This window comes from Epinephelus moara, chromosome 5 (genome assembly GCF_006386435.1).
Source record: "Epinephelus moara isolate mb chromosome 5, YSFRI_EMoa_1.0, whole genome shotgun sequence".
Lineage (NCBI taxonomy): Eukaryota > Metazoa > Chordata > Actinopteri > Perciformes > Serranidae > Epinephelus > Epinephelus moara.
Genome location: NC_065510.1, coordinates 43,408,823 through 43,434,829, shown reverse-complemented (window position 1 = coordinate 43,434,829; position 26,007 = coordinate 43,408,823). Strand labels below are relative to the sequence as shown.

General features: G+C 40.2%; 2 protein-coding genes across 5 annotated transcripts in view; both read right to left on the bottom strand.

The window, feature by feature from the left end:
- Positions 1-12,788, bottom strand: part of LOC126390127 (high-affinity choline transporter 1-like) — a 48,201-nt gene extending 35,413 nt beyond the window's left edge. For 2 of the 4 annotated variants that reach the window (XM_050044281.1, XM_050044278.1), the window contains exons 1-5: positions 11,247-11,589; positions 6,456-6,569; positions 6,202-6,357; positions 5,954-6,102; positions 1,268-1,411 (exon numbers count right to left, since the gene is read on the bottom strand). In XM_050044281.1, coding sequence (XP_049900238.1) covers positions 1,268-1,411; positions 5,954-6,102; positions 6,202-6,357; positions 6,456-6,569; positions 11,247-11,430 — 747 coding nt within the window. In that variant the 5' untranslated portion in view covers positions 11,431-11,589. Of the gene's footprint in view, positions 1-1,267; positions 1,412-5,953; positions 6,103-6,201; positions 6,358-6,455; positions 6,570-11,246; positions 11,590-12,647 lie in introns of those variants that run through there. The other 2 variants (XM_050044280.1, XM_050044282.1) reach the window with 2 other exon arrangements.
- A 9,436-nt stretch (positions 12,789-22,224) lies between these two features.
- Positions 22,225-23,822, bottom strand: LOC126390142 (uncharacterized). The gene is made up of 2 exons (XM_050044302.1): positions 23,169-23,822; positions 22,225-22,690 (listed from the first exon to the last, which is right to left on the bottom strand). The coding sequence occupies exons 1-2, from the start codon at positions 23,680-23,682 to the stop codon at positions 22,278-22,280; spliced, it is 927 nt and encodes a 308-aa protein (XP_049900259.1). The 5' UTR covers positions 23,683-23,822; the 3' UTR covers positions 22,225-22,277.
- Positions 23,823-26,007: the final 2,185 nt, after the last annotated feature.

Here is a 26,007-nt window from a genome sequence, read left to right as displayed (position 1 = left end):
TTTGTTAATAATTCCTGTTTATTTAACTATATATTTGTAAATACTATTGTTTAAATTTCTTTATATTTTCCGTATCTTTCCTCTCTTGCAAGGAGCACCTGTAACATAAATAATTTCCCCTCGGGGATCAATAAAGTATTTCTGATTCTGGTTCTGATTCTGATAAGCGACAGCGGATGGAGTTTAACCAAGGGACTGTTAGACTACAACTTGACAAAACAATTGAACGGTATAGGAAACATGCAACTGTCTTCTACAGTGGAGTCACTCGCTGTCAGGCAGCTAAATGTTTTACAACTACAGTACTTGGATACAAATATGGAAAATGAGCTAAAGAGAACATTTGAAGAGCTACATGATGATGTCGAGTCGAGTCACCCACCGTAGACATTGTCTGTCCACAACAAAAGCTTCCTCTGGATAACAATGGATATCACATCACTGGATATAACGTTACCGGGACTAAAAATCTACAGAAGCGCTACCGCCTAATGTAACGTTACAGCACTGTGGTGAGGCCAGCAGGTTGACAGTGACTTCAGAGATGGTGAGAGAGACGTGTTTCATTAAGATGCTTTGGTAAGAATTGTTCATATACCTCTGTCTGACTTGACTATCTTTTATTGTTTAGGGCTAAAATGTTTTAGTGAAAGGGAACTTCAGTTTGTGAAGGAATACTGCATGCTGCGCACCGTTTTAAAACCTGGCCAAAAATAACGGAGTAACGCACTGTTTGGTAACGGTAACTGAGTTACTGAATTTAAAAACTAACGCATTAGAGTATTAGTTACTGCCAAAACTAACAGCGTTACTATTAACATGTTACTGTTCAACACTGGTGTTACACAATATAGGTGTGTAAGCTACAGCTGTCAATGACCCTGAAGAAGATCTGTGTTGGTCGCAGTGCGGTGATCACTTTAAATACATACTGCCATGTAAATTAAAATCATTTTAATCTGCACAAATTCTACAGTGTTCCTTGGACTGTTTTTAAAGGAGACTTTTCCACCTATGGAATCTGCAAGATGGAACAAGCGCAGTACTCCTGACATTTTAAAAGAACATCTGTATGTGATCACCACAAAGACCCAGTAGTGACTACTCCATTGTCTTACATTAAAAGGTTATCTCATTTCATGACAATTTCAGTTTAAGTACATGTGAATGTATTGATGGTGTTTTGACTGTCCTACTGACATGCAGCTTTGCTCTGAGTTTATGGATGGAAGCAGGAAAGTATGACACTCATGAATATTGCTCTTACAATCATTAAGAAGTCATCAATCCACTTCCAGATTTTGTCTTGCTCCAGAGTTCTGACCCAGGGTTCTTGGAACGTGTGGTTGAATGCAGTCTGGGCAATGTTTGTAGATGTGGGGTTGAGCAGCAGGAATGGGATACACAACCACTGGAGAGAAAACATTGAGATCATCAGACCGAAGACATTAGAATAGCAAGTCAGTTAATCAATTTCAATCAATTCATCAAACATAACAACACTGCTGTTTGGCCTAGGTGGTTTTTGGAGGTGTTGGTTTTCTGTGTTTTTCCCTCTCCAGTGAAAGGTTCAAAAGATGTGAAATCTGTAATAAATAACTTTTATTGCAGGATTGAGTTTTTCAAAGATGGTGTTCTCCCAAGGGGCAGTATCTACGGTAGGAAAAACAGCCTTCTGAACTCTCCCAAAACCTAGATTTTAAGTAAATGGACAGGGGTGAGATGGGCCACTCTGAGGGTCAAATGTTTATTGCTTTGTCCCGGCCTCACCTCTTTGTTGATGAACTCTTTCACCATCATCGTGACACTAAGGGTGGTAAAGGGGTCAATTGGAAACCCTCCAGATCCCAGTTGCTGATTAGCATCCTGGAAAAATTCAGCATTTGACAACTCAGCCAGATTACCTGCCAGACCAGGGTCATTAACTATGCTTTTAAGTTCACCACATTCTTTCCCCCTTTTGTCACATCTATGGGAGCCACACCAGCTCTATCTGGTTCTCAACCTGGTGAAGATGAGATATAGAACAGATGTGGAGGTCGTAAATTCAGTATGCATTCCCGAGCAGAGACTAAGTTTCTCTTGTATCCAACTTGAAATGTCTCTTGAAAGTAAAACTATACATTTTATCCATGTTCTAACATTGTAACTGTGCATAATCCTTGTTTGTTTGTTTTCACTCTTGTAGGTCATAGTATGAGGGAGTTATAATTTCATGTGTTTAAACCCTCATTTAACATGGAGTCATACTGCCATCTTGTGACAATAGTTAAGAAGAGTCCCCGTAAGGAATCCCATATTATATTTCGAGTTAAAGCTGCCCTGTGGAGTTTTTACATATAAACCAATGTCCGTTACATTACAGTCACTGCCAAAGGAGTTATTAGGATGATCATTCAACGCATCTCCACCACACAACAGTCTCTGGTTTGCTTAGAAGAGCTATTGCCTCTCAGGAGCGACATTCCCGCGCTGTCGCACAGGAAATGACGCATTTGACGTAGAGTTCAAAGAGTGCATGCGCAGTTGGAAATGTCGGAGACGACGAGGCTAGCAGAGGAGCTACTGAAAGATGTCTGAAAACCCAAAGAAACGGCCCAGGAAAGCTTCTGAAGCCTCTGGAGCTGGTCCCGCTGGTCCTCCCCAACCTCCGCGACGTTCAGAAGAAGGAAAAAAGGCAAAACGAGAGAGTAACAAACGCAGAAATCAAACCAGAGTAAAGCCCATTTCACACAGAGCGCGTGGGGCGGTGTGCGGTGCGGGAGCGTCACTCGTATTGCCGACGTCATCGAACGGCACACACTGACTGTTGTTGTTGTAGTACTCAGAAAAACACGGCAGATGGCGCAAATGGGCAAAACTCCACAGGGCAGCTTTAAAATATAGTTGGATTGATTAATCAACTTGTCTTTACTAATATGTGCTTTCTCATTTTGTATGTGATGCAACCGCAGATTAGTTTGTAGTGTGTGTATACGAAACAGTTTATACTTGTGTTCCGCTGATATATGCGGTATGTATTAAATCTAATTTGATGTTAGGAGCCGATTTTGACCATAATGGGAAGAGTATGTGTCTATCGCGCGTAACATGTTAAAGTATATAAGTATAAGCTGTGATGAATGATATCGTTGGTGCATTGAGCTGCTTTGTATGTGGCTCTTTCTAAAGCAATTGATTTAGTGAACCACAGACCACTCCTGAACAAGCCAAGGAATGCTGGTTCCTGTCCTGAAGCTGTACACTGATTCCAAAATGATTTTGTAGATTGTACTCAATGTGTTTCTGCAAAAGGCCACAAATCGGAATTTCTTGAGGTAACTAATGTCTGGTACACACTACATGAAATTTCTGTCCATTCTGACAGTCACTATGTCACATTAGGTGATTGTGGAGTCATAAAATCGTGCCGTGATTTGGCCAACAGACATGACACACTACACGATGGGCCACACCAATCAACCCTGGTCATCTTTCACGACGTGTGTGATGTCATCAGGTTATTCTTGTCCTATTTTTATTACTTTTACTATTATTTCAGTCACTGTGTCTGTTCATGTGCCAGCCGAAATGTTGTTGTAGTAATGTAAAAAAGCACCAGCAGGTGGCAGGGGCTACATCTGAAGTACCGTACACAAACATACAAGTCACTGAATCCTCCACAACAAGTTCCTGCAAATGTTTTACAATAAAAGCCTATTTAGAAAATGAAAGGATTCTCTCAACTGAAGTTATAAGGGGCTTTTGATTTTAAACACATACAGGAAGTGTTGAGTTTGAAATGCATTAACTTTATCAAGGCAAACGGAAGCGGATAAAAAATAAAAATATAAAAATACAGAGGGAATAATAAATAACGGACCGTCTATAATGTAGTTTGTTTCAAATAAAGCTGGTACCCTCTGCAGTTGTGGTAAGTAAAAGCCCCGCCACTATTTTTTGATTTTCTTACTTATGTCCATCCATTATGGAGAAATAACATTGTTTGCTAGCTTGATGCTAATGGCAGTACTCACTGGGTTGATAAAGTGCCTCTGCTGTTTCATGTCTGCATTTTCTCCTTTTTACTCTGTGTGGTAACATTCCTAGAGGAAATATCTAAAATATCTAAAATGCTGCGGTGTTGTTGTCATACATTTGTCCACGGCAGCAGATCACTCTGTGTTCCTATTGGTCAAAGTGACGGCTGTGATGGGAGAAGTTGTGAGAGACAAAAAGAAAATCAAACATTCTAGACTTTCTGTTGGAACATCAAGAGGCATCCCAAATGTGCCGTTGGTTGTCGTTAACTATGACATACTACACCAGATGAAACGATGGATTATCGGGTACGACACTCATTGTCGTTCACGATCCATGTCGACACCATACATTGCTGCGTCAGGCTAGAATCGGGCTGATATCGTGGAGTGTGTACCAGGCATAAAGGTATCTCCCAGGGTTCCATCTTGGGGCCTATTTTGTTTTCTGTTCTTATAAATGATTTGTGTAAAGACATTCAAGCAACATTCATTTATATGCAGATGACACTGTCATTTACACGCATGCTCCCTCCATAATGCAGGCGGTACAAGAGCATTTCAGTCAACACAAACTGCTCTGCTAAATTTTAAATTGATTTTAAATTCTCAGAAAACAAAGTTCATGGTCTTCTCAAAAGCTTGCTCACAGTTGCTTGATGATCTTTGCACTTTTAATTCCGATGGTAAATCCCTTGAAAGGGTGCCCTCAAACAAGTACTTTTGTATATGGATAGATAACATGCTTTCATTTATTGTGCATATTGCTACTCTAGTCAGGAAGTTTACAGTGAAGATTGGCTTTTATTTTAGAAATAAATCTTTTACTTTCAGTGCTAAGAAAAAAACTTGTGGAAGTTAGTTTTCGGTCTGTGATTGATTATGGTGACAAAGTGTAAGTGCATGCACGCTCCTCCATTTTATGTAGCCCTGATTCAGTATACCATGCATCTCTACATTTTATTACGAATGCAAAGTCCCTCACTGACTGCATTCTTTATAATTTGGTGGGTTGGACGTCACTGACCACTCACAGACAGCAGCACTGGTATATTTTTTATCTATAAAGTAATACTGGGCAAACTTCGGACCTACCTCTGCAACCTGCTGTGTGTCAGCTCTGGTAATTACCAGCTACCCTCCTCCAAGTGGTAGCTTTCTAATGTACCCCAGGTTTTAACAGATCTGGTAAAAGGTGCATTTTCCTACTATGCACTGTGGGCATGGAACAATCTTGAAAAAGATCTAAAATTAGATACACCTATACCCATTGCTGAATTTAAGGGTATCATAAAGGATGTGATGATAGAGATGTGCTTGTTTTTCTCAAGAGGCCACTATGTTTGAATAACTGTTGTTTTATTGTGGATTTTTGAATCATATGTTGCATTTGTTGCATTTTAATGTGTTTTGATTTGCTGCTACCTTGGTCAGGTCTGTCTTGTAAACCAGATTTTCTATCACAATGGGACACCTCGGTTAAATAAAGGCAATAATAATGATAATAATAATAATAATAATAATAATAATAATGATAATAACAATGATCTGGGCTCCACGTAACCAAATCATCCAAAAGCAGTTCCACAGCTTCAGTTTTTAATGTCACTGCCCTTCACGCTTTTTCTGTGAAATGCTTTGGAGCTCCATTTCATTTTGGAAAATTTGGACCTCTTTAGACTGACACACCACACAACAGTCACTGAACTTCCACAAACAGAGCTTATTTGATTGCATACATTCCAAAAAGATGTATCCATCTAATGAACTTTAAGCTGAATGTTCTTATGCTCTTTGTCTAGCATTCACTTGTGCTATCAAGATGAAGGTTGAATACATATCGGTTGGTGGAGCTTTATACTAAATGTCACATACCTGCAGATACTGTATCATTAAACTGAACATGTGCTACTGTATAAGGCAGTGTAACTCACCAAACTGAGGAAAACTAAACAGAGCTGGATAACATCAGTGTACGCCACCGAATAGAGGCCTCCTAACAATGTGTAGATAATGGCCACAGCCGATGAGATCCAAACAGAATAGACATAGGGCAAGTCCAGAATCACACTCATAGTTGATCCTGTTAGACAAACCCACAAACAGTAATGGAAACGCTTCCTTTGCCTCCACTAATTGATTTTTTTTTGTTTTGCATTATTAGGTAAGTATAAATGTTTACCTAAGCTTAGCAGAGTGCAGGACACCCACAGCACATCCACCAACAGAGAAGGCAGCACTAGAGCACCACTCAGTATTTTGCCATACTTTATCTGGAATGGGTCCATCATGGTGACATACTCCTTATCCCTCATTGGCTTGGCAAAGAAAAGACCACCTTTTGCATTGGATGAGATATTAAAGTTTATACTGTATTTACACTGTGTAATTGAGGATCAGTACAGCTTTTTGCCTTTATAGTGTGTGACGTCTTACCTATTATGAAAGACACTGCGTAATACACAGGCATAAGAGCCCATATTAAGCCCATTTTAGGAGAGTACACCGCCTCAGCAATACCAAGGATAAAACCACCTCCGACCCACGTTGCTGCAGAAAAATGACACATAGACACACACACTTAAAGTAGAATATACTGTAGTATGTATACTGTATGTGCACAGTTGCAAGTGTTAGTATACATCAGCCGAAATGCTGCAGAGGGCAGATGATGTGTACTGTCCCTTTGAGGTTCAGCAGTCACCACGTTTTCTATTTATACTGGTGGGAAATAGTTTGTGGAAAAAACAATGACCCACTCAGTAACCACGTCTGCATTTATACATAAAGAAGTGAAGTAAATAAAGTAAAATGTAGTAAATAAAATTGTGTCCCTTTGTTTTGCAGATTGCCTTTACTTTGTTTGATTTGTTTGACACAATCGATCATTCCCTATGTCTTCAGAAATGTGAACGCTATGATATGAGTTAAGAAGTTATTCAAACAACAGGTGTCAATATGTAAAAATGAATTATACTGAATCGCATCTTAGAGGAGTAACCTGTGGTGTTCCACAAGATTCGGTATTAGGACCTAAGTTATTCAATTCAATTCAATTCAATTCAATTCAAAGAACTTTATTTTTCCGTTAGGAACTTCGTCTGTGAAGAGCAATAGTGCATATTAAACAAAATAAATACAAATAGATAAATACAAATGTTAAAAAGTTAAAAATACAAATACAAATGTTAAAAGGAGAGAAGAACAAACACACACACCCACAAGCATACATATCAGATCAAATCAGCTGTTATTCATTAGTCTGATGGATGAGGGTACAAAGCTGGACATGGCTCTCTTTGTTTTAAAATCAAGAGATCTGTACCTTAGACCTGAGGGTCTAATACATACAATAATGTATTTATACATTATTGAAATAATATTTGTGCAGTATCTAATATGTTGAAATTTGTAACATTTGCATACAACACAAATTTATTTTCATCAGATGAGGACATAAAAGAGTTATTAAAATCAGTAGAAAGGGAACTGATCATGTTGACAAAAATGGTTTGCTGTTAATAAGTTATCACTAAATAAATATTAAACAAAATTTATGGTGTTTAGGGGTATTAGGGCTAATTGTGAAGTGAAACTGATTTTTAAATGAAAGAGTGTATGAAACAAAATTTGGGAGTGATTTTAGATCACAAACTATGTTGGGAATCACACATAGAACATATTAAATGGAAATTATTAAATGTATGTTTGTATGTTACACTCTTGATCCCCTATAACTGGATGTTTTTAATGGTTTTTCTCCAGTCATTACAATTATTGTGTCATATTCTGCTTCTCTGTCACTCCCTCCATGCTAGACTTGACTACGTACAAGGCAGAGCACCCACTCACCTTGTCTGGGTTGGTTGTGGTGGTGCCATCCAGGACTTTTAGTGTGGTGACATTAAGAATCAGGGAAGCTTTTCCAGTGGTGACAGGGGAACCGTTTCAGTGTTTTGAGGGGAGGCTGATTGCCTCCTGTAGGTAGTGAGGTGGGGAATTACATTAGAGAGTGAGCCAGCTGCCATTGCTTCCTGGCCAGGTACAGTGGTCAGCCCCCCACCACCTGCAGCTTCACTGATGCATTGGATTTCGCCTCCAGCTTGGTTTAATATTTGAGATTTGCTGAATCAGCATTTCTCTGCTATGTCCCAAAAAGCTCTTTTGATTTAATTACTTCTAATGCCATTCCAAGTATGTTAAAGTTTATACATTAGAGCAAGGTGTGCACAGAAATACAAGACAAAATGCGTCCCGGACAGTACATTTTCTTTTACACTATAGAAAATTAATACAATAATTTTGCTATGGAAATTTTATGGGGAATTATGGTTATATTACAATGTTTATTTAGTATTGCTATAGTGTTATATTACCACTCTTGACCACCTTTTCTATTGTGTCTTGATGCAGAGGGAATTGGACGATCTGGATGCAAAAGGGGGTTGGCTGTAACTCACGCAAGCAAATGCACATGACTAAGAAGAGTCACTAAGAAGGTGTAAGCAACAAAACTACTTGGTAAGGTCGGTGTTTGTCACATGAGTCGACTTGTGACTTTTAAGGGGTCAGCACCTACTCTAGGTTTGGTGAGGGTTAGGAAAAGGTTGTGCTTGACTTCAGTGACATCAGTACACTCAGCTGACTAATGAACAACAAGTGACTGACAACTCACTGACTAAGTTATTTTCACATGAGACACAAACACCAGTCTCCTGGGTCAAAGACCTGTACTAGACTGGTTTAGTACTGTAGTACAATTTTTGAGGTACTTTTACTGTACTGAAATATTTCCATTTATTGCCACTTTATACTTCACTATATTTTAGAAACAAATGTGATTTTTTTACTTGTATTGCACACTTAGATGTAAAATACAAATCAACTAATGAACAGTGTTAATTTCGTTGACAGAAACTTTAACTAAAGTTTTTTAGCGGAGCAAGCAGCCACTGGCTGCCAGACTTCAAGTCTGTTAATCGCTACAGGATCCACTCAAATCTTGTCTCGGGGTGGCTGATGCTGTTTAGTTAAGTTTTAATCTGCAACTCAGAGACATGAGTTAAAACCTCCAGATTAACATGTTACAGATTAAAAAAGAATTCAGGCTTCATTTAAGTTATTCCTCTGCTTCTTCACAGTGAGATCGATAAATCAGAGTTTAGCATGAACCTGGGTACAAATCTTAGTTGTCTCAGATTAGTTATTTGTGGTGTCAAAGTTTTTGAGAGCATAAATAGAGAGATGTTGAGCTTTTCAAATGATGATCAGTAAGTGTGTGCTTATAAATCACCCCTTAAACGTATCAAACACTGATGGAGAAATGACAGTTTGTAAGTGTGTAGAAATGATTTGTAGTTGGAGCAAAAAATTGTCGAAATGAAATTTTTATACAACCTGTCACCTTGATTCTAATTTCTGATACATTAATTAATGAATTAATGGACTAAAACGTTTTGAATTTTGGTCGACTAAAACTAGCCTGAAACTATGAGGGCTAAAAATGATTAAAATGTGACTAAAACTAATAACCATTTTCATCTCAAGGCTCAGACTAAATCTAAAATAGCTGTCAAATTAATACTGCTAATGAATATGATGTATTATTATTAGGGCCCGACGGATTTATCTGCCGGCCGATTTAATCGGCCGATTATAGCCATTAGAGAATAATCGGCAATCGGCCAAAAGTTGGCCAAAAGTTGGCCGATTGACGCCTATGTTAACACTTATATTTTCATCACTATTAAAATGCAGGGAATATGGTGTTTTACTTAGAAATGATGTCCTTGTGTTACCTTTTGCACTATAACCTACTTCTGTTAAATTGGCAATAATAAGAATAACTCTGGTACTGTGAACATACATGTTAATTCATATAGACTTTGCATGATTATTTTATTTCCCAGAGGTTTACTGCCTTTTTGCACATCATATTTTTGATTTATTTTGTGTTCAAATTGTTCATATGCTGCTTGTTCCATACAATTTCTGATAATAAAAGTATTTGAAAATAGTAAAATGTTCTTCCTTCAATTTATATCTTTGTAACGAGTGTTTGAACTATATTTAAGCCATCAAAAGCAGGTATTTCGGGGATTTTTAAATTGAAAAACGTAAAAATTTAATCTGCCGATATATCGGTTATCAGATTTTTTTATTCCATAATATCGGAATCGGCATCGGCCCCAAAAAATCCATATCGGTCAGGCCCTAATTATTATTGTAGATTTAGTTATCCAGCAGTGTATTAGATCATCAATATTAGTTCCATCTTTACCAGCATGAATCAATCAAATGTTACTTTTGGTATTTTACTCATACGTCTGTAGTTTCACTTATGTTAGATTTTGAACACAGGATTTCGGCTTTTAACAGTATGTTTACATTGTGGTATGGCTACTTTTTGAAAACCAAAATGTGTGGAAAAAACTCAGCACACCCAAAAGCAACAGGTGCGTAGGAGAGAGGCTGCAACCCCAAAATATATAAAAATCAAAAAAGGCTCCCGCACACTGTCACACTCTCTTATTTTCATTTTATTTAATTAACGTTGAAACGTCTCAATTCCATAATCCCATCCTTGATTCTGTTAGCACAGAAACTATCAATGCTGCCATCAGGCTTTTGTTGGCACGTTGCCTCCAGGCCTTACAACATTTTTTGGGGGAAACCCTGTGTAGCAGTCAGTCCTACACTGATTCATATCACACAACCACCCATAATGAAAATAGTGTGATGCATCCGGCATGCATCGCGCATGATGCATCTGTGTCTTGAATTATGAAATCAAAATTGATAAATTGTGCAAGCCTGTGTCAGCCTGCACTCTAGTGCACTAATGAACAAATTATTCCAAATTAACTTTATCAGCTCAAACCAGCTGCTACATGATGTGCCACACATCAATACCTGCTGCTATGATATATATAAACACCCATATGATATCTACTACTACTTATTATACTTTTTTTCTACTGTTATTAGGAGAAAACAAACTTCTTTAGGTCACAAGATAATTAACCTGTAACGAGGAAAACAGCTTTGTTATTCCAAGACAATAGGATTGACATTGGCAGACTTGACATTGAAATAACAGGATTAAAAAGTAACTGCAACCAAGGCACCTCCCACCATGTCCTGCCAGCAAAATAACAAATAACTAATACAAAGACGTGATACCCGGTCTGGCTTGGATGAGTTTCTCAACCCCACAAAACAATTTACCGGTCATGGTGCAAATCCCGACCAGCAAGTTGATATTTCTGTCTCCAAGCAGGACCACTTCAGTCTTGCCTCCATGGCTTTTCCTCGCAGCCTTCTTGGACTTTTGGGCAGCCCACACCCCTGTCCCCAAAATCAGGACATAGAACAGCGCCACTGCAATCACACCGGGGATGTTAAGAGCCATGGTGGTCAACCACTATGGAGCACAGTGATAAGCATGTAGACTGACTGGATAATAAATTCAGATACTGTGCATGGGCCAAGAGTGAGAAAGAACAAAGGTCACACTTTTGGAGGCACTCCTGAGTTCAACTAAGGTGGCTATATTGTTGGTGCGGTGATTGAAAGTTCAGCTAGGCAAGCAAAGAGACAAAGTTCATTTGTCCAAAACCAAGATTTATTTCTCATTGGTTAGCGAACATGATGTAAACTCTCAATTCCCGGAAGTCCCAGCCTTTGGAAGAATCCCCTTACATAAAGTCATGGCAACACACAACTCGCTCTTGGCAATTTCACAATTGTGTGTTTGTTTTTCTTTTTTTTCTCATGTTCATTGCTTCACTTCTGTTTATTAAGCTAGTTGAAAAAGAATTTGTCCTCTCACGTTTTTTCAGCTGTTTTTTAGGTCATTTTCTTTCAATAAAAACTATTGCTTTTATTGATTCTAGTATACAGTTACTATTAACACTGAGCTTTACATCACCCACATCTGAACTTGTCCTTTCTTTGCCTCTACTTGACTATATACTAGACTAAAACTTGCTGCAGTCACCCTGATACTCACATAATCTTGACTTGATCCTGACTCCCCCAGTAACTACCAGCCCATTTCCAACCTGTCCTTCCTGTCAAAAGTTCTGGAGAGAATTGTTGCTGCTTAGCTTAAATCCCACCTTGAATCCAGTAACCTCTATGAGCCTTTTCAGCCTGGTTTCCATGCTAAACACAGCACTGAGACTGCCCTGACTGAGAAGTCACCAATGTGATCTGCTGTAATCCTCAGACTGTGGTTTCATCACCATCCACATCCTTCTCGACCTCAGTACTGCTTTTGATACCATTAACTATTCCACAGTCATCACACAACTCAAATCCATCCTTGGCATTACTGTCACTGTCCTCTCCTGATTCCAGTCCTTTCTCTCTGACAGACATCAGTTAATCTCTTCATCAACAAGTCTCTGTCACCCATGGTGTCCCCAAAGGTTCACCTGCCTGCCTCATGCCAACCACATCACCAAAACAGCCTTCTTTCAAATCCGTAACATTGCCTGCCTCCGACCCTCTCTGTCACCCTCTGCTGCTGAAACACTCATCCATGCACTTGTAACACTCAGGCTCGACAAACACTGTCCTCACTTAACTTCAGTATGTACAGAATTCTGCAGCCTGCCTACTTACCAGAACCCGCACATGTGACAACAACACCCCAGTCCTCCACCTCCTCCACTTGCTGCCAGTTAAACACAAGATAAACTTTAAGATTCTACTCATCACTTTTAAAGCCCTTAACAACCTAGCTCCTCCATATCTCTCTGACTTCCTCCGTCAGCACTCCCCCTCCCGTTGTCTCTGCTCTGCTGATGCCAACCCCCTTTAAATACCCAGGACTAAGCACCGAACCTGGGGTGACAGGATGTTTTCAGTCGCTTCCCCCTCTGTGTGGAATTCACTACCACACCACATAAAAAAATGCCCCCACATTATCAGTATTCAAAAAGGCCCACTCCACCCCCATTTTGTAGCGAAAATGCCTAAAATGACATACCTAAATTAAAATGACTAGCTTCTGAACTGCTCTGACTACATGCATGCATGAGGTCTTGCCAGAAAGCAAACTCTCTGAAGTTTCTTGTGAAAGTGTCAGAAACACTCTAGGTGATACAGAGACAGAGTAATGGGCCTCTGAAGTCAGTAAAAAGTTGAAGATTTTGCCTAAAATAGAATAAAAAATGTTTTTCAGGATGAATAACTGACTGTGGCTTCATCTGAGCAGGTAAATGACACTGTGGGGCTGTAGGCACAGTATCAATGAACATGTGTTTCAAGTTTGAAGAAGATAGCTCAAAGTACGACCATTCTACAGTGTTTTTTCCATGAAAAGATCCAGGCGGAGCTCCAAATGACAGAGCGCTCACTCCGCTTCAAAACAGTACTGTCAGTGATCAAACAACACTCAGCCAGCTTCAAACATTGTACCTTATTGAAATTAGGCGTAATTATGATAGCTGATATTGTTTATGACAGAAACACCATAAAATATCACCAAATAAAGCCATATGCAACATGAAAGTTGTGATCCCACTTTCTAGGCGGTATATCTCAGCCAAAAATAGTGGTAGCAGTGAGACTCTTACCTTTTATAAACTTGCTACGTGTCCGCTAACAGATCTGCGGAGAGGGTAACGGCTGCGGCCTGCGGGAAGGCGGGGCTGGATGTCTAGCCCTGCTCACAAAGGTCCAGCCCCGTCCAACAATCCCAAATATAGAAATCCTCCCCAAGTTACTCCACCTCTCTCTCTTCCCATCTTCCCTCTCGGCAAAAAGACCAAGCGGGAAAGTCATGTCGGTAAGTGAAATTACGTTGCTACAATAAATGCAATAAATGAAAAGCTTTATTCACATCTCATGGTGCTTTTGTTGCTGTATATTGTTGTTGTATAACTTTAGGGTATCTTGGTAGGTTAATGGTCAACATTTAGCTTGTGTGGTAACATTATCCTACGCGACCTTAGCGTCAGCGTTGTTAGCATTAGCGTTAGCGTTGTTGTAACTCTAATTTAGCTGTGTGTGTGTGTGTGTGTGTGTGTGTGTGTGTGTGTGCTTAGATCGGGCCCAAAAAATTCAGACCAGTCCGGCCCGAGCCCGTGCACGTTATGTCCGGGACCGGCCCGGCCTGTCCAATTACCTGTAATTATGGGCCCAAGCCCGATTTAAACCCGACATTTTTCAATAAGTTGGCTGTTATAAGTAACGCTAAGGACACACCGAGTTAGTGCCGCGCTTGACTGTCCACACAGGCAGCACATTTTGCCGAGGTTGTCCTGAGCGATGGAGATGTGGCAATACTGACCCTCTCCTTGGTGTGTCACCACTTCAAAGAAGTGGTGTCAACAGAGCACTTCAGAAGAAAAGCTCATTTCATGTGGCTTAACAGTAAGATTTAGAAACACAAAACGTATGTTATAAATAAACTGCACTTTTTTCCAAGTTAGATGAATTGGTCAAAATTGTTTTACAGGTGTTGCAACTTGGAGCAAGTTCACTGAAAGGTACCGAGCAGAGTTTCGCAACATGTATTCCCTGGAAACGTGCAGAGAGTGCAACGAGACCTATAAAAACTGCATTCCAGGTAAGCAAAATGTTAATATGATAGCTATTTTTGTTATTACCTCCCAGAGATTGCAGTAGAGAACTGTTTCTTATCAAAAAATGAAGTTGTTGTAGGTAAGTGAGAATATACTGCTAAAACCCCATCAGTCCATTTCCATGGGCATCCATAATTTGCAGTAATAATTCATGCAATAGTAAAATAATAGAAATATGGAAACACTCGTAACCCTTCAAAACTGACATAAGCAAACATTGCAATTATGAGTAATGAGATTCAAGAGACCCATCAAATAGAAAAAATGAAGTGGGGCCTCAAATAAGTACTGTTAATTAATAAATCCTTTATTTACCCACAGGCTACGCAGGAAAGGGGAAAAGAGGGGAGCTGCGGGGAATTTACTCAGATGATTCTCACCCGGGCTTTTGCTCAAAGTTTTGCCAAATGTGTGCAGGCATTCCTGAGTAAAGACTCTTTGATCGGTCAGTGACTATTTTTATCTCAATACAATTTTTAAAGCTCTCATATTCTTTGATTTTATTTTTTAGAAATGTTCATTTTAGTTACTTTGAAGACAGAATGACTACAAGCTATCAGTTATATTCTCAACAAATACTTATCCTTCCTCTATTTCTTCCAGATTGAGTAAATGTGTTCATGACTAAATCAATAACTTTAGTTATCATTGACAAACATTCTACTTTTGTATCCAAATTGAGTGACATGTTCTGCTTTCCTTTTAGGAGTGACAGAGAAGTTCAGTCAGATGGTCATGTTTTGTTTTGCTTGAATAAATTGTTGAAATAAAAAAATGTTCTTTAGTCATTTATCTCTAGACATCTGTAGTAAGATGCAGCAGATGATTTATCAGTCTGTGGTGGCAAGTGTGTTTTATGCTGCAGTCTGGGGAGGCAGCATCAGACACAAGGATGCAAGGCAGCTGGGTAAACTACTTGGTGGTAGAGAGATGTACACTGAAGATGTGAGAGGCCATTCAGAACAACCACCAGGATCATTCACTTGATAACATCTTGATGGATCAAAAAAAAAAAAAAAAGCAGTGGTGGACGTCTCCCCTTTCTTCACTGCAGGATGAAAAGATAATAATTGTACATTTTTTGCAGGGAAATGGCTTGGTCTGCATGGAGGCTGCACCCATATTATAATTTTTTGCCCGACCTACTGCTAACTATTGCTTCCATAATTTGTTCAGAAGAGTCTGTTCATTGTTGCTAAATAATAGAACAACTTTTCCTTTGGTAATGATTTGCATTATTTGCTATCACTGACACTTGTTCACTCATTATGATATTCCATTAAATGGGTTGCATTTTTTTTTTTTTTTTTATCATTTATTTAACCTTATTTAACCAGCCAAAGTCAACTGAGAACCACTGTCCTTGATTACCTGGACACAAGTCCCAAAATACACTCCACACAAACACAGTACACATACAGTACTGAAGGCTAGTATGATACATCAAGACATAGGACATGACATAGCACAGTATAGGTGAGAAAATAGGTCAGATATAATAATGAAAATAAAATAGTACAAAAGATGGTGGTGTACTGGATGTCCTCTATAGAAATGTAATTGTAGAGAGAGGGCTGGTCTGGAGGTAGGCCTACAACAGGCTGGCAAAGCTAAGTTCTGTTAGTAACAATTTGAGTAAATAAAATAGTCAATATAAATACAACTAATATAAACAGAGAGGTTAATAGATTGAGGTTGGCTAAATAGTGGTAAAAAGTTTTCAAAGGTCTTTTCTTTCAGTCTGATATTATTAGACTGATGTAGGTCTACATCATTGGAAGATAAGTAAATTATATAATGTGATCTTTTACTGATTGTTTTACAATCTGTTGAATGATGTAGCCTGTATGATTGTGTGTAATTGACAAATAAAATTACAGTTAGTCACTCACTTCTCCACTCCTTAGCATTCTGCTAGACCATTCTTTTTACGGGTTTCCGTTACTAGTGTTATAAACGGTGACAAACATACTTTGCAATGTCTATTGAAAACAGTTTTCATGTTCATTGTGTTCACTGAATGTTTTTTAAATCAGCTTTCAGTCACATAGTAGACTATACATTGTTGCCATGGTGAAATAATGTGTCCTCACATCAATAATCATTTCAAGTAATTCAACATTTCCATTTATCTTTAAACGTTCGTGTAGTAAATGTTTATGTAGTAGGGAAGAACATCATGAAATCCGACAGTCAGTTTGCGCTGTTTCGTCCGAGTTTCTGAAATCCCGACTTTCCCTGAACAAACCACAATGACGTAGTGGATGTGGGCGGGGCTGGATGTGTAACGTACGTGGCATGGGCGGGGCTGGACATCCAGCCCCACCTTCCCGCAGGCCGCAGCCGTTAGTAGTTGGGTCTGCGTGAGATCGCGAGTAATCATTTAACTTTCCCTGTCGAAAAATGGCATGACATGACTTGTCACCACTCATCGCGATTTTGGACTTAGTGTGTTTAGGCTGCTCTGGTGCGAAATCCATAAGAAATAAAAGAAAAACGATGCAGAGAGCTTCCTGAATCCGGTGATATCAAACATCACATGGTTTGATGACGTAGTGCGCCATTTAACAGAGGAGGGAGGGAGCACGGACGCCGGCGTCCGAGGGGAGTTAAAGAGGTGAAATCCACCATTTCAGACTTGCCTACACTACTCTATGTAAAGCGTCTTTAAGGACTTTGAGTACCGAAAAGCAGTATATAAGTGTGATGTATTATGTTATTGTGATTATTGCATTATGTAGCATGCTTATACGGCTAATGTTACTAAAATAACACTAGCCTATATGTTTTAATGACAGCTTGATATGATCATAGGGTCTACCTCTCTTGGCTATTGTCTCTCTGCATAAACTTTAATTTTATTCCTCTTTGTCCACATCCTGTTAGACGTTCCTGATTTTACATCCATCCTACTACATTCTACTGAATCAACATTCAGTGGTCATAAGACACATTGGGAACTTGTATTAGTCAAAATGAATGGAAGTAGGTCAGAGACCAAAGGATAGTGACACAGTATGTTTGCATAGAGCTTACACAACAGAGCTTACACAACACATGAATCAGGGGTTGAGAGCTTTCTAGCCAAAAGAGGTATTAAATTAACCTCCTTTGTATAGAGGTAGCAACTGAAGCTTTAAAAGTTTCAAAATCTGAACATCCATCCATCCATCCATCCATCTTCTAACCACTTCATCCTCTTGAGGGTCGCGGGGGGGCTGGAGCCTATCCCAGCTGACATCGGGCGAGAGGCAGGGTACACCCTGGACAGGTCGCCAGACTATCGCAGGGCTGACACATAGAGACAAACAACCATTCACGCTCACATTCACACCTACGGACAATTTAGAGTTATCAATTAACCTAGTCCCCAATCTGCATGTCTTTGGACTGTGGGAGGAAGCCGGAGTGCCTGGAGAGAACCCACGCTGACACGGGGAGAACATGCAAACTCCACACAGAAGGGCTCCCACACCCGGGATCGAACCGGGAACCCTCTTGCTGTGAGGTGACAGTGCTAAACACCACACCACCATGCCGCCCAAAATCTGAACATATAAAAACCAAAACAATACATGGCTACTGTCAGTATAGGAGAGTGAGACTTAAAACTTGAAACTCACCATTTCCGTCTTATCCAATCAACCTGTGTTTGGAAGTTTTTTAGAAGTTTGCTCATCTTTCTTGATTTCCTGTGACCCCTCCTCTCCTTGTCTGTACACCTCCTTTCTTCTTTCTTCTCATCTGTACCTTCCTTGAGGACTGTCCATGCCCCCTCTCTGTCTATTATGGTAAACAAAGACAGTCATTATATGAAATGATAAGTATTTTTATAATAATTAACTGTGGTGTCAAGTACCGATGCTTTGTCATGTCACTCAGCATGTGGTATTGACGCCAATGGCACCCTTTAATGTCTCTATGGTAAGCACCAGACTTTAACCTACGTGCAGTGTGACCGGTCCTTGGCAATACTTGATGCTGAGAGCAACTGATGTAGCATAAAGAGTGAGATAGTCTGTGAAGAGTGAAAAGGTGGGGAGTTGGATGGGTCATACAAAACAGGACATTTACTCAGGAGAACAGCGTTCACACATTAGAGTGCCTATGTGAGTAATGTCACGTACTTACCTCACATTACATTACGTGTCACACATAGTTATTTTAACCAAAACATAATCTTTTTTCTAAACCTATCCAAGTAGCTTTGTTGCCTAAACCTAACCACAACATTAATCAGGTGTTAAAATGTGTTTCAGCTGATTGTCACATAGATGCACTAAAGGGTGCCCTGTGCATCGCTAAGAGGGAGGGGCGTGAAAAAAAACAACAAAACATTACAAACTGACGGGGGTCAGGATCCTGTGCTCCCTCTCTTATTTGATGCTAACACTACTGCTGTGTCTGGGTGTAGCCCATTCTTCCTCTTGATTACTGTCATTACAGACAGGTAGTCCTGTTTCATCCTCATCAACCTCACTGTTGCCTTCCAAGTCTCACTGACTGGTTCTAATGTATATGACAAAGAAAAGTTTGGACCAGGAAAGATTTTTTTCCCCACACAAATGCATCACATCATGATCCTATGCAAGTGTAGGACAGATAGTATAATGTAGTTATAGTAACAACGTAACCTTGTAAAATCTCTGCAGAAATCGTCACAGTCCCATGAAAGCATGGAGACATTTTTTCGTCGCAGTACTGCAAAATACAATATACTATTACATCCCTAGTTATCACTGGCTAGCTTGTTTTATGACAAACAGTGCTGATATAGCCAACAGTGACACAGTCCAGATATATTCTATTACAGTAAGAATAAAAAATTGTCTTCATCCATTTTTTAATGACAGTTACACCGGGTACATCTCATGATCGCATTTTCAGAGCTAATATTTGCATAAAATAAAACAAATAGGGTTTTTTTTATGTTAGAGACAGTCAGGAAGATTTCTGTTGTGTTCACATGGAATCAGGCGGATGGTAGATGGCAAACAGAAAACACCTTCTGGACAGCCTGTGTAGGGTGCCAGGTGGCCCACCAACCATGTTTTAATTCAGTCCAGTCAAAATACATAGATTCACATTTGGTTTTTTTGTACTTTTAATATACAGTTAGATGCCTTCATACCACCGGGCGGCAACTGCCCTGTCAACCGCCTACCTGCAAGTGCATTCCTCAAAAGAGCAACGTATTTTCAAAGGCAGCTGCTATTGCTACAGTCCAGGCCTGTGATGACGGGTAGTTGCTGCTTTGATTAAAGTTGGAAGTGCGAGCTAGATGGCGCTGTGTAAATAATTGCATACTGGCGCAAGACAACACAAAACATTGAAATTACCAAAGATTTCTACATACTTATGGTACCAGAGTGCATATCAAAGCATCAAAATAGAGCTAAAGTGATCCCTTTGGACCCCTGACAGAGATCCAGGCTAAGACCCAAATGCCTTCAAATCCTAGAAACACCTCTGTATACATGTGCAGTAGAGATGCAAATCTTGCGGATATATCCGCGACATCCGCGGATAGGTGGGCCAATAAAAATTAACATTGTAATTCATTTCGGGTGGATTGCGGGTGGATTTGTCAGTTATATTCGTATTTAATAACCTCTATTTATATAAACGGGAGGAGACCGCACACTCCGTAAAACAGGGCACAAGAGGTCTTGACTTACTTCGAAGACTTTTATTACTGCAACAGAGCAAACAATATTGGGCTTAATTGTTTAAGTCAAGAAAATGCGCCTATATGAAAAGCAAATCAGCACAAATGGCTGGACATAATTTAAATGTAAATACAGTACAATAACTTAATAGGGACTTTAAGCAGCGGCGGATTTTGCCACGGCTACGGCTCCCGGAAATAGATCTGCGCTCCGCTGATCGAGACTTAAGCCGTAGTGCCGGTGTTGTCTGCCGTAGCCCGCTGACTCACTACGAGAAAACAAAGCTTCTCAAGTAGTCGCTACAACGTGTGGTTCAGGTGAGTGAATTAAATGGTTTTCATTATATTTCTGAAATGAAACATGTTCTACAATTGATAGTGACACACTATATATTACATGTTTCAGCGATCCTCTCCCACAGACGCAGGATACTATGTATATTTCACTGTATAAAAACCATAGTGAACTATTTTCTGCTATAGGCTATATTCTCCCCTCATCCTTGCATTGCATATGGTATATAATTTCTCAGTATACCCTATAATTAGCCTACTATGTACATTAGTCTTTATTCCATTCCTTCACACTCTGATTAAATGTGTGCTTAAGTTGTCAAATTTTAGGTCTTTTTTAAATTGAATTGTTCAAATTAAGTTTATAAAAAATATGCACATTTCTTTTCGTTATGCTCTGTACCTGTACTTGGCATAATACATTTGAATAATCTAATCTAATATTAACAGTTTCCCATTTCCCTTGAAGCTATGTCATCTGCATCTTTGGCCAGTGGGAGTGGGACAAATAAACGCACACAGTAGGTCACAGTTACAATTACAGTTCACACTGAACTAACTACTTTGCTAACAACTTTGATGTTCATGCTGTTATTCTGCAGACCCCCAACGGAGTGGACGGAGGCCCACAGCATCTTTCTGTGCCGGGAAATATTAGTGACAGAGCCATTCAAACATAAGAAAGGCAGTGTAGAGAGAGGCAAGATGTGGAACAGGGTGGCAGAGTCCCTTAACAGCTGCCAGGAGCTCCACTTCAAGGTTACCCAGAGGGCAGTGAGGGAGAAGTTCGCTGCCCTACAAGGAAAATTCAAATCTGACAACCAAAAAGATGAGATGAGCAGTGGGACCTCAAAAGATGTAACAGAATTGGAACTGCTCATCGAAGAAATAACTGAGAAAGAACAAGCAGCAGAGGAGAACAGAGGGGGTTAGGACAGTGTGAAAAAGATAGAGGCAGACCAGGCCAAAGCAGAGGGAGTGAGGAAGAAGGCAATGCAGAGGATGGGACAAGCAAAAAGAAGGGTAAGTGAAGATGGAGAAGAAGAGTGTGAGGGTAAAAGAAAAAGGAGAAGTGGCAATGATACAATTGCATATTTAAGAGAGAAAGGGGAGGCAGAGAGAACACAGAGAGAGAAGGAAATAGAACTAAAGAGACTGGAACTGGAAGGCCAAGAGAGGAGAGCCCAAAAACGCCAAACACAACATAATGAAATGATGTCACTTCTCCAGCAACAACAGGCCATGATGTTACAGCAGCAGCAGCAACAAGGGCAAGTTATGCTTGCCCTCATAGAGAGCCTAAAAAAAAGGACTAATTCTAGATCTCTTGAAATATTATTTGTAACATTATTTTTTACCAGCTGTGATTATTATTTTGAAACATTTGTTTGTAAACTGAATAGCCTACCCGAATACCAGCTGTGGATATAATTTTTTTAAGTGAATACCAGCTGTGGATTTTTGTAAACTGAATACGTGTGAATAAAAAAGTATTATTCATATCGGGACTTATAAGATATTTTTTCTGTTCAGTTCTTGTAAACAGTGATCACACATAGCAAGAATACACATCCAGAATACAAATAATAATGTTTATTGTGGATTACCAAAGTGAAGACTATTGTCTCTGGAATAGCCTTGTGTATAACAATACAAATCAAAAGAAGAAAATGAAAAATGAATCACCTCCCACCACCTATTTTATGAAAAGTACTCCTGAATGTGTGGAGGGTCAAGGCCAAAAAATTGTGAGGTTTGATTTCCATACAAACATGTTAATGCATTCCTTAGAAGAGCAGATACTACATAAAGTTTACCCACACTGCTCAACTTGATCTTCAAGTTCTTTTTGAAATCCATGAATTTGAAATAGTTGGCTATGTCCCCAAATAACCATTCCACGGACACCCTGACTTCATTCATGGCCTTGTTGAAAGCCTGCATTTGTGGCGTGAGCTGGCCATGGCGGAATGGAGCCTGAAGGTGCACACGCAGTGGGTATGCAGGGTCCCCATACACACACATGCGCTGACCACTTGGAGAAATGGCATGCTCCTCCAGGACACTTAACAGGTTGGAATCAGCAAGCATCCCAGAGTCGTGTTTCCTCCCCTCTGCAAGGCAAAAACAATAGGCTATATTACATTTAGGCCGATTTAGCGTACACACACACACACACACACACACACTTCATGGCCTACACAGTAGGGGCTTAAGGACTGATAATATATGATGGCCTATAGCCTATATATTGTGAAAATTAACGTAATAACACATAACGCATGTTTCCATTTTACAGAGCTGCCATACAGTTTAAATTAATTTCATAATTTTGCGTTAAAACAAATAAGAATATTATGTATGACCATGCGTGACAGGCAGAGCATCTGTCTGTGTTGACGGTCAGGTGTAAGACAGGACATTTAAGTTACGTTGCTGTATTACATGCAGACTGGAATGAATTTTCCTTTCACCTTCCCTTAGTTAATGCAGCCAATTATGTACATTTATTTATATGTTTCACATTGTGCTTTGTTGCTCTCTATGAGAGTGCTCTTTATGTTTTGTGTGTTTTATTTACTCAGTTCTTACCTACTGGACCATAGATGTTGCCAGTTAATCCACTGGGGAGTGCTGTGGCCTGGAATTTTAAGCTGTGGACACGCTTGTGGCCGTTATACAGGGTCCGCTGATCGGTCCCGGGTCTGGCTATGGGTTGCACGGTGCAATCTATGAACCCAAAGCAGTTATCAAGACGTGCTCCCATCTGGTGGATCCGATCAGCATATGTTTGTAGAGCTGCAGGGTTCAATATGCCGTGGTTCCATTGAGTGATTCGGTGGTGGTGTCTGTCATAGATGTACTTGAGAACACAATTTGTGGCCATGCTCAGGACAGGTACTTGCCGCTGACCAAATCTTGCCATCATATCACTATACCGACATGGATATGCCAGCCTCTTTAGGAGCATGCATAAGCCCTCCATCCCTCCCACGACACTCCTCTGATCACAGATGAACTTGTCTGGAATCATGAGCACATCTGCCAACACTGGAAGGTCACACTTTCTCACTCTGAACTCCGCCAGACATTCATCCTCCTCCATTTCATCCAGGTGAAAATGCGCATAGTGTTGATATGGTAAATCTAAGTTCTTAGATTTGTTCACGTTGTATAATAACAAAAACTCTTCCTCTGATATTAACTTGTTATCTAATGCATAGAGCAACTCCTCTCTGGCCCTTTTGAAAGACATTTTGACCGGACTGAGATAGCTCACTTGAGCTGTGTTTATACCCTCACCCCTGTCACGTGGTGAGCGATCAGCTGTTCCGACCTGACAGCTACTGCAGCAGCCTGCTTAATGACTACTGTGGATGTGACGGCTACGGCACCAGCACCAGGAGAGTTTTATTTCCGGGATCCATAGCCGTGGCAAAATCCGCTGCTGCTTAAAGTCCCTATTGTTTGGCGCGGGTTGGGTGCGGGTGCGGGTTTCTAAATTTTAGAAGATAATAACGTCGGGTGGGTGGCAGGTGGATGATTGATGAGTGCACGAGGATTCGGGTGCGCTCAGACGCCATCCGCACATCTCTAATGCAGGGTGGCTGACTGGCACCTAACCTCCTGTCATTTTGCAAATATAGCCCCAGGCCAAAGCAAGTTAAGTATCTCTGGTGTGAAAGAAACAGACGGGTCAGTGTTGGTGAGTGATAGCAAACGCTACAGGCTCAAAACCTTGATCGCTGTCATGACTTGTGTGTGTAATAGTTAGCCATACTGTACAGGTTAACGTTACTTACATACGTTATAGTTTTTCCCACATGTGGCAAACTGCAAGGCATTATAGCATACAGTCAAGTCCAAGCTTGGTAGATATTTACCAAACTGAGAGGACATATCATTATGTCCAGCCAGAGGAATAATCAAGAGTACTTTGCCGATTTTCAACCAGCTTTGTATCAAAACAATATGGGTAAAATATGTAAATGAGTTTCCCTGGCTCTCAGGTTGTGGCTCAAACTACAGGCTGTACTCCTGCATTTTCGTATTGCCTGCCACCCGTGCCACCACAGCGGACACCAAGAATATAGAAGCAGATCAAGAGACAGACCTGCCCCGCTCTCTTTATGTTACTGATTATGTCACTGCATTGCCTATTTCTCATCTGTAATGTTTTTAAAAAATATTTTAGTGCTGTGTTTAGTTGTAAAAGTCATAGCCATAGTGTTTCCTGCACAATGAAAACAGAAAAACTGAGGCAGTGCTGACCAAATATAAAACAAGATTCTGTTACATGACATGAGAAAACCGGTTTATTGTGTTAGTCTGACTAAAATCGTACTAAACCGAATTTCTCAAAGTCAGATTAACACACCTAGATAATGCAATCGGGAGTATAATTACTTCTGTATCCAGTCAATCGGACCAAAATTGGCCGAAACACTCTGCACGTGCTCCACAGTCTCTACTTCGGGCTTTGACTCGGAAGTCGAACGGCATTAAATGCGTAACAAAAGAAAAAGCTGGTAACAACGTGGCAAAATCTACATCCAGAGCCATGCATTTTCGGACAGACGAAGTGTACAGAGCTGTGTGGTTGCCCACCATGGTACCAGTTTGCTGCTAGCTAACCGTAGCTAACTTGTTTGTCAGTTGTTTGGTCTGTGACATAATAGGTCAGCCAGAAAAAGGTCCAATACTAACAAGCTGAAGGGGGCCATATGGCCACCTATCATAGCAGAGTCGGACATACTTCAGTCAATAAATCGATTCCCCTCCCGTGCTCGTTCGTATACTGGGACACTAAGTTGCCTATTTCTCGCCTCAAATGTTTTCAGAAACATGTTTTAGCTTACCGTTTAATTGTAACAGACTGAGATTGTTTCTTTCCAGCCGGCTGCCATTGTGTCAGATGGACGTGTTTGCATGTCACCCTCCAGTGGGAGCATTTATTGGTCCGGTGCAGCACAGTACATTCTGGTAGTTGTAGGTTTTCTACCTCTTAAACAAAAATGTTCTTTTCCTCTGTTTTCTCTGGTTCTGTAGCACCAATTTCAGAAGTATTTGCATCCTTCCACTGCATAGATTGTCACAACTTCTCCTCCGTGACACTGCCTGTGACATCAGTGTGAGGGTGTGTGAGCTTTTATTTTTTTGTGAGTGAAGTGTGCTTGGTGTGTTTTGGTTTTGCCTGCACATGCCATTCAAATTCGGTTTGCCATGTCACAGTGGCCTATCACAGGTTCAAATCAACCATCAGCTGCTCCTCGGTCATCTTCATAACGGACCTGAGCTGGGCAATATACTCCCTCAGTCTCTTCCCCTGATTGCTGGAATCGTCTATGACTTTCCAGAGGTCACTGATCTAGAGGGAAATCACTCCATCTTCTTTCTTCTCAATAGGGTCATCTGCAATGTGGAGGACCTC

Excerpts from the sequence above, each read along its gene's own strand:
- LOC126390142 (XM_050044302.1), bottom strand. The coding sequence starts at position 23,682 with ATGGAGGAGGATGAATGTCTGGCGGAGTTCAGAGTGAGAAAGTGTGAC. Across the intron at positions 22,691-23,168 it reads CAACATCTATGGTCCAGTAG|AGGGGAGGAAACACGACTCT; the intron begins GTAAGAACTGAG and ends TTTGCCTTGCAG.